General features: G+C 36.0%; 1 protein-coding gene across 1 annotated transcript in view; it reads right to left on the reverse strand.

The window, feature by feature from the left end:
* Positions 1–11,257, reverse strand: part of LOC107691978 (DNA polymerase nu-like) — a 59,101-nt gene that overhangs the window by 42,226 nt on the left and 5,618 nt on the right. The window contains exons 7-14 of the mRNA XM_016490852.1: positions 10,544–10,692; positions 10,353–10,421; positions 10,198–10,258; positions 9,777–9,841; positions 9,223–9,306; positions 8,933–9,025; positions 8,464–8,574; positions 8,113–8,178 (exon numbers count right to left, since the gene is read on the reverse strand). Coding sequence (XP_016346338.1) covers positions 8,113–8,178; positions 8,464–8,574; positions 8,933–9,025; positions 9,223–9,306; positions 9,777–9,841; positions 10,198–10,258; positions 10,353–10,421; positions 10,544–10,692 — 698 coding nt within the window. The remainder of the gene's footprint in view (positions 1–8,112; positions 8,179–8,463; positions 8,575–8,932; positions 9,026–9,222; positions 9,307–9,776; positions 9,842–10,197; positions 10,259–10,352; positions 10,422–10,543; positions 10,693–11,257) is intronic.

The raw sequence follows: 11,257 nt of genomic DNA on the forward strand, positions 1-11,257 counted from the left end.
GTAGGACTATACATTATTTGGAAAAAAAAACAACAACAACAACAACAACAACTTATATCTGATTCTGTTACATAGAAGTGAATAAAAATACTATATTGATATTTAATATTAAGGTAACACTTTTCAATAAGGTTCCATTAGTTAATGTTATTTAATGTATTACTATCATGAACGAACAATGAACAATACATTTATTACAGTATTTATTCATCTTTCTTAATGTTAGTTAATGAGAATACAGTTATTCACTGTTAGTTCGTGTTAATTCAGAGTGCATTAACTGTTAACAAGCACAACTGTTGATTTTAATAATGCATTAGTAAATGTTGAAATTAACATGATCTAAGATTAGTAAATGCTGAAGAACTATTGTACTTTCTTAGTTCATTAACTAAAGTAGTTAACTAATGTTAACTAATGAACCTTATTGTAAAGTGTTACCAATATTAATATAAATTCTGTCCAGTTTTATTGTGTTACTTTCAGTAAAAGTGTGGTTATTTTATTGGCTTTTGTTTTTTTAAATTCAGTATCATTAAAATTTAGTTAAATTTAAAAAAGACTTACACAATTACTTTATATTATTTAATAAAATAATAAATAATCATTACAAAGCATTTTCGGTTTCGGTTTTCGGCCAAGTGCATCCAGAATTTTCGTTTTCCATTTCAGCCCAGAATTTTCATTTCGGTGCATCCCTAGATGTAAGACTACATGTTTTATTTAATTTAATTTTAATTTAACAGTAATTTACTTTCAAATGCCCCATTTGCTGAAGGGTCTGCACAACTTTTTAGTACAATTTCAAGTTGCACTGTTCAAAATACCTGTAGTAGCACAGCAGTGCATACCGGTTTACATTTAATTAAGGTGGACTAGATTAGACTGTAATACAAATAGTTGAGTTTGCCAGGTGCATACAACATTTATGACAGGTTTTCATGAAAGTGTTGGTCAGTTTATCTGCTTGACAATCCCATTTTGCACTGTAACAATAAAACTGAAGTGAGATAAACAAGAAATGTTTATTTTTAGTTAAAACAGATGATGTCAAAGTTTTCCTTTGGGGACATAATTTGAAGTTGGAAAAATGTAATAAATTGCAATATATCGCAGAATATCGCAATATATTTTAAACCGCAATAATATTATATCGTGATAATATCGTACCGTGAGGCCTCTGGTGATTCCCACCCCTAAGTAGAACTAACGCTAGCTTGAGCTAGGATGCAGATGGAAATGAATGCTCATGATCACAAATACTAACATCTGTAAAAATTGTAACAACCTCATTTTATATTGTGAAATGTAACTATAATGACTGTTTGAGTTTTATTAAAATTAACACCGATGCGCACAGTGTTTCTCCTGCTTGTCAGCGCTGTTTCATCTAGCTTTAGTTTAAATCATGGAATCATTGTTGTCCTTAATGAATTCAAGCACACAGCACTGTTTAGTGCTCGCATGAGCTACATTTATTTATCGGCAGGTTAAACGTATCATGCAGAAAACCAATTAACATTGGTGGTTGTTGTTTTAGAGCTCATCAAACCAGGCACTGTAAAAAATAACACAGAGGTACATCTCATTGAATCTTAATGGGTTACTTTGGCTTGTAGAGCCTGGTTTGCTGTATGATGTTTTTGTTTCAGCTTGATGCTCAATGAATGCGCACTTGTTTGTAGTGAATAAACAGAATAAGTGCTTTGTTAGGGCAGTCAGTCAGGCTTTGTTGAGGATTCCCTGTTGCACACTCCCCTTGAAAACATAAAGGTGGAAAGACAAATGTGTTGGTGTTCAAGCAAACAGTACACAAATGCATAAACACCTGTGACGTGTGACCCACTTTTTTAGCACCGATGTTTTTCTTTGTAAAGTGACTCATCACATACAGTTTATAGACAGAGATCTGGCCGCAGATTTCAGAGTGTGAAAATCACTGTCCACATGGGACCTTCAGGTCTGTCGAAATCAGGTGGGTGGATTTAAAGTTTTTAAAGCTAAAGAAATGATTATGTAACTTAGAGGCTGCTCCATAGGCAACTGGTATTTGGTTTTACACCTACACAAACAAAAAGATGTATTATTTGCGAAAGGAAAAATATGCATAGACCTATAATACCTATCATTTAGGCTGCAGATATACTTTACAGTACTGAAAGTATATGTAATATGCTAATTAGAATTTCATTGATCTTAAGCTATATGAAAGTCCAATAACAATTTACAGCACCTAAATTTACCAACACAGTAACATGAGGTTGGTGGATTGCTGTAATAAAATAAATAAATAAATAAAATAAAAAACTGGACAAGCAAAATGTAAAAATGTATATTAGCATCACTGTATACAGAGACTATAATTCATTCTATTGCACAAACGTGATGGACCAAAATGTTTCATTATAGTTGCAATGAAATGGAAATATCGATAGTATATCGGAGTGTAACAGATTATCATGCTTCTATTCATCGATTCTGACTGGATTTTGAGATGTGGCCATTGCATTTAAAAATAGAGGCAGATCTGAATGTGAGGTTGCAGTGGATTGTAGAAGTCTGACATATGCCAACAGTTAGGAGATTGAGTTCTTAACATTTTGAAAAAAAAAATATATATCTGTTTTTTTTTTTTAAATAAAACGTGCATGGATGAATCATATGCATGTCGAAAATAGATCGGGTTTCAACTAAGAAATATACATTTCAATCGAGACAGACCTGTATATTACAAACCCTCTCCTCATTATTTAAAGGCCAAAACTCATGGAAATTCATTCAATAAATTAATTTAGACATATTTTTTATCAAATAGAGGAGCTGACTCCAGTTAACTTAACTTGATGCCAAGTTTTGATGAAATGTTGACAGAGCAAAGATCTCCCTGGTGCATAATGCAGTCAGTGAAGAATAACTAAAATAGTTAAAGGTGCAGTAGGAGATCTTGGAAAATGCTAACTTTAGCCTGATAGCACTGAAAGCAAACGTCCCACCCTCCCTGCAATCGCCGTCCAAAGCCACGCCCCTGAACGCATTTACGCTCACAGACCAGAATACCAGAGACAACATTACTACAATAGGCTACATCAGCGGTTCTCAATTCCAGCCCATGTTCCGAAGTGAAGTAAACTTAAACGGATTTCCCCCACTCAGGGAGTAGGGAGCAATGAACACTGTGTAGGGATCATATCGATCGGAACACAGTTCATGCACGTAGCTCACTTCTAACGAGCTGGCGCGAGGACTGGATTAACCGCTGGGCTACATCATGTGTAATTCATCGGTGAGAAAACTTTAAAAGTACTACAATACCAGGAAGGAAGATCGGGTTGATGATGTTTGTCTGCCATTCTCGCTCTGTCTGCACAGCGTGCGTGAACGCGCTGATGACCTATCCTTTCTGCGCGAACCCGGTGCGCAGAGGTATGCTAATACATATGTTGACAGGCAGGTAGGAAAGCATATTAAAATGCTCAGACCGAGCATTGATTGGACGAACATTTCTTGATCCTACACCTTCCACAGAATATATAAATACAGACAAATACATTTAGACCACTTAACTTGATGATTGCTATCGGGATGTGAAGAGACTTTCAACCAGCATAACAAAAAAATGTTCTGAAGACAATCACCTATTGCACCTTTAACTAAAATTAATTATTGGTTTGTTGTCCTCAACATATTCTTAGAGGCTTTCAAGACTATCCAGCAGAAAACCAAACATTTAAAGGGGTCATGACATGAGAAACCAAATTTCCCTCGATCTTTTTATATAAAAGAGGTCTTTGTATGTTGCACACCTTAAAATGTCCTCATCATCAATAAAAAAAGCATTTAATGTAATAACCCTCAGAAAACGGCTCATTTTAGATCCTATGGGACAAGGTGACGTCAGCTGGGCACAATCGTTTGCATAAACACTCCCTCCAGAGCAAAACACTGTCATAGGCCCCGCCCACTGCCATTAATGGCTTGACACTTGATCACGCTGAATGCGAGTGTCGCAAATAGAAATTACAATCACTGCCGCTATCTTGTCTACACAGGATACAGTATACAGATGCGCGTTCGCTTTCTGACGCAGTCCACGCGGTCGAGTCTGTTGTCAGGACACATGAAAGAATGAAAGAATGTTCGCTTTGATGCATTTGGTTTAAACAGTTCATTCGCGTCTTTGTACAGATATCAGAAGGATCCCAGCGTAAGAAACAAGTGGATAGTTTATTTTTAATGGCGTCCTGGATTATGTCAGAGGATTGTTTGGACTTCAGAGTATTTTTATTTTTTTTGTAAACGAGACACAGTGCCATGGAGTGTTCACAAGGAAACATTTGTTGAAGATGAAACGGTACTAGATCTGCAGTTGCATCAACCGTAAGTAAATGCTTTTCATTTTGCTTTGTCTGGAAATGACCATTTTATTTTGATCATGTTGTCACTCAACACTCAAAACATGCAATAGCGAGGGGGCGTTGATACGGTTTCATATGCAATGACATTAGCCAATCATAACAGTGGCCGATTACTGAGAAGCCTTAATGGACACGCCCCTTAAAAACAGGCTGTTTCTGAGAGAGGTTCAGAATGATTTTTGCACGTTTTTTTTTTTTTGTGCAAAAAACTTTAACATAAGTAAACCTCAAGGAACATATTAAAGTAAAAAAAAAATCCATGTTATGACCCCTTTAAAGGGGTCATATGATGCGATTTCAAGTTTTCCTTTCTCTTTGGAGTGTTACAAGCTGATTGTGAATAGATAAGATCCCTGAAGTTGCAAAGACTAAAGTCTCAAATCCAAAGAGACATTCTTTATCAAAGTTAAGACTCTGCCACACCCCCCTAAAACGGCTCGTTCTAACACGCCCCCACATATCTACCTCACTATGTGGAAATGTTTGCGTAATGCCGCCCAAATGTTCACGTAAAGAAAGAAGGCGTGGTTTCAGTAACCGGAGTTAGTGTTGAAGCAGCCATGTCAGGGAGACGCTGTGTGTTTCTAGGCGAAAGCAAAAGCACTTTATTTGGCCTTCCGAAAGTAGATGCATTTAGGAATCTTTAAGATAGGCGGGGCATAGAGGACCTACAATAATGTACAGTATTTGAAAAATAATGTGTTTTTTGAACATTAAAGCATGTCAACATATTCTGTTACACCAAATACACCAAATAATGATCTTTAAAAAAGCATCATATGACCCCTTTAAGTTTGCAAGATTTAACAATGGATATACAAGATCAATTAATTCAAAAGTTTCAGTTTTCAGTTGCAACACAGCACTGGCCAATCAACTGGCCGGAAACTGTTTCACACTGGTCACGGGGCAGCGGGCCATCCTTATTGCTGAGACCTGCGACAACAAGTGCATATGATCACACATGCACACTCACACATTCTGGAGGAACAGCTGATGGGATCTCTTTTTCTAACACACAAACGTAATCCCGCCTGCTCTCTGTGTCAGAACAAAATCTAATTAATCAGTTCACACAAACAGTGAGTCACCCACCCTGAAGCAGCGTTATTATACACAGCTCTGTGATGCTTTGGTGCAGCCAAATTCAAATGACTAGAGGAAAGCCATGCATCACTCTGAAGCAACACCTACCACAGCAATGATTCATCCAATGAAAGCTAGAAACTCTTTACATTATGGAGACAATCTGTTTCTCATGTTTATTTGAGTTTGTCTAATTGGACTTCGAAAACACCTTGAGAGAGGTCAATGACGAAATAAACAATGAAAAATGCAGCTATTCTGAAAATCACATGATTCGCAGGACCATTTCTCCTGAAAGTATTATTTATCAAATGCAAGGAGATTAGCTCTCAGTTGTGAAATGCAGGATAGAAGGCTTTGGATAGCATATGAAAAGCTGATATGAAGCCAGCGAGAAGACAAAGAAATAAAGATGAGGAGAAAGACATCTGTCCTCATTCGACTGTTCTTTGGTGTTATTGTCAAGGGTGTCTCTGGATGGATAAGTGATGTCTGGTCTTCTGTTCAAGAATACTTGAGGGATTCTGATCCAAAGGCGGCTCATTTTTTGGTTATGACTCTAAAGCCTGCAAAAGCTTTGCCTTAAGTAAACCCGTATTAAAGCTGAAAACTGCCAGCCTGCTTTATTTGTGTCTAGGCAGATTTGTGTGTATGTTCAAAGACAAAGGGGGAGTGAAGAAAGCAACAGTGAGGAAGAGGTGTGAGTGTGTGTTATAGAAAGGTATCAAAACAAGGCAGCCGCCCCCTCTGCAGCAGAGCAGAGACAGCATTCAAGTTTCTCCAACAGCAGGGACAGAATCTGTATTACACAAATTACACAAAACATTGGAAATACACCCAAAAAATTCCAAATGGACAAATAAAATCCAAAAAACACTGACTGATTGTGGGAATCAGACATGCCATTAAAATTACACAACCTACTGTATGTGATTGGACACAACTTTGACTGTCCCTAACAGTCTCGGTTTCATTATCAAAAAATTAAATATGGCATTTACCTTTGACTAAGGTCTACAGAGACACAGACAGACACGCACACACACACGCACGCACACACAATCGTTCAAAAATTTGAGGTCAGTAAGATTTTTTATTTTTATTTTAAAGTTTCTTAGCTTCACTGCATTTATTTGATCAAAAATACAGTAAAATCAGTACAGTAACATTGTGAAAAATTATTACAATTTAAAATAACTGTTTTCTGTATTAATATATTTAAAAATCATATTTATTCCTGTAATAGCAAAGCTGATTTTCAGCCCCCATTACTCTAGTTTTCATGATCCTTCAGAAATTATTCTAACATGTTGAAATGGTACTCAAGAAACATTTCATATTGTTATTCTATGTTGAAATTTATTTTTGAAAATTCTTTGATGAACAGAAAGTTCAAAAGAACAGCATTTATGTGAAATGCATTTATGAAAATCCAAAATCTATTGTAACATTATACGTCTTTACTTTTGATCAATTTAATGCATTGTTTCGAAATAAAAGTATTCATTTATTTTTTCTTTAAATCTTACCACGCACAAATTTTTGAGCGGCAGTGTACACACATAAGCCGTCAAATACACATACAAAGCCTTACTAACATCTGAAGGGCTCACAAAATACACAGAATATAGCACAAAAATCAGCTATGAAGAACTGAATCTAATCCTTCTTAAATCCAGATTGCCTGAAAGCTTCTGGCTTAGTCTTGCTCATGAAGGATTTTAAAAGAGTAAGAGAAGGGAAAGAAGTAAAGTACAGTACGAAAGGCAAAATTGTAGGGGCATGCCTGCTGGTTTGATGACAGTGAAAAAACTAAACTCACCCACTGGAACACAGAGAAACAGAAGTATTAAAAAGTTAAGCCAAACAGGGAATTGCAGGTGAATTTCAGCTTTAATTTCACAGTTATTCAGTATGATTCTGCATCATTTGAACTCTCAGGATGATCTATCCCTAGGCTGCAATTAATGGCCAATGATTTTTCTCAATTAGTCCTAGCAGCTAATGAAGCTCATTTATATGCTAGCTCATCAGTGGAAATACATTTTTAATGCAGTGGTTACAGTTACAATACTCAAATGGACAAACCACCAGAGATGACTTAACTGAATTCAGTATGAAGGAGACACGGATCATTCATAAATGTATGTGACAAGTGTGAGGTGTGAGGGATGTCTTAGAGCCCCAAATAATGACATGCTCAATTATTTTAAAGAAAGAATGACTAGAATGATGGATTAAAAATGTATCTGAAGGAAGGAGATATTAGAGGACAGTGTTCTCTGTGTGAGTGTAGTGTTGCAACAGTGTAAATCGTACAGCAAGTGAATGCTGGACCCTGAGAGACCTAGAGATGATCTATCGATTTGTCACAACACTAGAGAGAGCAAGAGAGGAGGAATGGTACAACATAATGGGGCAGCAAATAGTTGTATCCCAGTCTCAGAGGGGCTTTTTTTTCATAAAAAATTGTGGGAGTGTGTGCATGTGTCTGAAAGAGAAACAGAGCATGACAAAATACCTAGAAAAGTGAAGGAGAGAAAAGGGAGGACAGATCAATAGTAAACAGGCATGTGACTGAGAGTTGAAAGGGCAAATTAGAAGTACTCACAGGATGTTTAGCAGACAGTCTGCCGCTCACTGTATTTGTCTGATTCCATGTGGAAGAAACGAACGTCTGAGAAGTAGAGAAACAGAGAAAACAAAAAGCACAAAATTTACTAAACAACGATCATCTGTTAATTCTGTCAGCTTAAGTCATTTAAAGAGCATTCGAAATCAACAGAGGTTAAAAAACATTTTTTTTTACTGTATTAAAAATACAGTTATGAACCCTAATTGAATGTTTCACAAGAAAAAGAACAGAAACATTGTCAAAATAATGACTCAAATGTGACACTCTTGTACTGCCACCTAGTGTGCATGATTTGATTTCTAAAATTCTGTATGTCAAATGTCTCACCTTGCTCATGCAAGACAAAATGCCATCCACAAATGCAGTCTTGTTTTTGTGAATCTGTCTGTATTCAAGTATGATTTTTGGCAGTGGATGCAGCTTCTGTAGTTGTAATAGCTAAAATAGTGCAAAAAAGCCAGAAACTGAATGAAAACTGATACATTCTACTTTGAATTTTAGTTAAAGAATTATAGGTGAGGAATAAAAAAAAAAACTTTCATTCATGCTCTTAGATACCTAAGAATGTCTAAATAATATGCTGAATATGCAGAGTTACATGCAAGTAACCCTAAGACAAACCCTAAACTAACCCTAACCCTATAGTAAGTACATGCAGTTAATTAATATTACTCAGTGCTTAAATATATAATTACACTGTAGCAAGAACACCTTAAAATAAAGTGTAACCACAATAACATCCATTTGAACACCTCATGTTCGTTTGCACATATAAGGACATTAAATGTGTACTCACTGCTGTTTCTGATGTGGACTGCTGTTTTTTTATTGTTTTGGGAAGCTTTTTATTCTCACAAAGTTCATGTAAACGCAGCTTCTCGAATAGGATCTGAAAAGAGGAGGTTTGTAATACATATTTCTAATTACATTACAGTAACTATCAACAGATAAGTGACAACAAAACCTACCTATTAGACAACATTTACAAGCACTAATGGGCATCACAGGGCATCTATGATTATGCTCAGAAATGACGTCAAGGCAGATAACTAGCAAAGTTTCAAACGCCTTTTTAAAAACACTGACCAGTCTGAGCTGTGCACTGCTGGACACCAAGAACTTCTGACCTGCAGCCTGGTGAGCCTCCTGCTCTAACTGCTTCAGCTTAGACTGAGAAAGAGAGAGAGTGCAAGAGAGAACCTTGCTATAAGGGTGCTGCTGCTCATTTGGACACTTTCAAATACAGAAGGTACAGTAACACCCCACAGAGAATAATCCTGAAGTGTTTAATTAATCAATTCCCTTCTTCTGAGAGAACTGAGGGAGGATGAGAGGGATGTACAAAGCAGAAGAATGACAGAAGAGGAGGAAATGTGAAGAGTGCAGGAGTTTATGAAATAAATATACACAAAGCACTCGAGAAAACAATATATATGTGCATTCGTGAGGGAGAAGGCAAGAGATATGAAAAGAGATGGTAATGTTCTTTTTGAGAAAGCAGATGCCAGCAGTGGTAGATCTAGTCATTAATATTAACTACACACAATATACCCTCAATTCTTCCTAAGGGAAGACAGACCTGAGAAAATCATGGTTTATGGCTGTTTATAGAATCATAATAGAATCATACACACTCTTACCCCTAGCAACTCTGAAGTATTTTTCATGGCCTCCTTGTCCACATGCATTTTATAGCTTTCCATAACTGAGAGAGAGAGGGAACAATGTTAATGCAGCAAGTCAAAATTATTGGCTTTATTGTAAATGCAAAACTAAATCTAATTCATTAGACAGTGATATATAACTCCCTTCTTAAACAGCATTTCATTTCAGACTGTGAAAGTAAATTTAAAGATATAAAGAATGAATGTGCTGTACTAAAGGTTTATTCAATCGATTAAGTGACTAAAGAATTAGACAAAGAACTGTTTTTTTAGAACTGTTTCAAGTAAAAATTGAAATAAACTTATGATTATACCATGAAATTAATAGATCAGGAAATGCAATGACATTCTGAGTTAAATCATTCACTTTTTATCTCTAGAATCTGTTTGCTCAGACCTGCCAGAATTGGAATCATCTTTTGTTCTATGCCAGAATAGAGCTGCCACAGCCCCTGAGTCTATAGACAAAGAAACAGAAAATTGAGAGCTTGAGAGAAAACTGAGAAACATTGTACATAATGCTTTATTTAGAAAAGATTAATTTTAAATTACCTGAAGCTTGTTATGCAGTTCCACCATTAGATTGTATAAGAGAGACAAGTTTGAGATCACTTGAGTCACCTGATAAGCAGTAAAGAGAGGCACAATGGCACTGTAAAAGTGTAATTTCAAAGTCGAAATTCAGACACACCGCTGCGGTCTTTTCTGAACACCATTTGTTGAATCAAGTGTGTATATCTGACCTTGGCTTGCCCAAGCACAGGTTGCAGTGATGTGGACGTAACTGAATGCGAGTAGTGCTTGCAAAGCAGGGTCTGGAAGCAGGATGCAGAATTGGCAGGATCTAACAACCATGCTGAAATCTGAGGATCCATCACATGACACCCCAACACTGCACAGAAAAAAATATTACCCACATTACTACTGTTCCCACATTTTAAAAATTAGATTCATTAAAGGTCTATATTTAATGGTAATGTTAACATTTAAAGTTTTTCTCTCTTGATTTTAAGCATGATTTTAAGAGCGTCTCGTGTGCATCAACATAAGCAGGAACATTTGACTTAATATATAAGTTTATACTATATAAGTTTATATGAGTTAACAAAATAAATGTCACATATTTGCTTGTTTAATCACTGACTTAGAAATAGTAAATAAAATATTTATGTTAGAATATAATAAAGAATTTTCACACTTTTCAAATCAACTTTGTGCTGTTTTAATACAATAACTCCTAAAACATTGTTTATATCCTGCTGAAAAAAGATTTTCAATGTCGTCTTTTGAGCTCCTATTCTACACTGAACAAAATATAAACGCAACACTTTTGTTTTTGCCCCCATTTTTCATGAGCTGAACTCAAAGATCTAAGACTTTTTGTACACAAAAGGCCTATTTCTCTCAAATATTGTTCACAAATCTGTCTAAATCTGTGTTAGTGAGCACTTCTCCTT

The sequence above is a fragment of the Sinocyclocheilus anshuiensis genome, unplaced genomic scaffold, assembly GCF_001515605.1.
Source record: "Sinocyclocheilus anshuiensis isolate Anshui unplaced genomic scaffold, SAMN03320099.WGS_v1.1 scaffold426, whole genome shotgun sequence".
NCBI lineage: Eukaryota > Metazoa > Chordata > Actinopteri > Cypriniformes > Cyprinidae > Sinocyclocheilus > Sinocyclocheilus anshuiensis.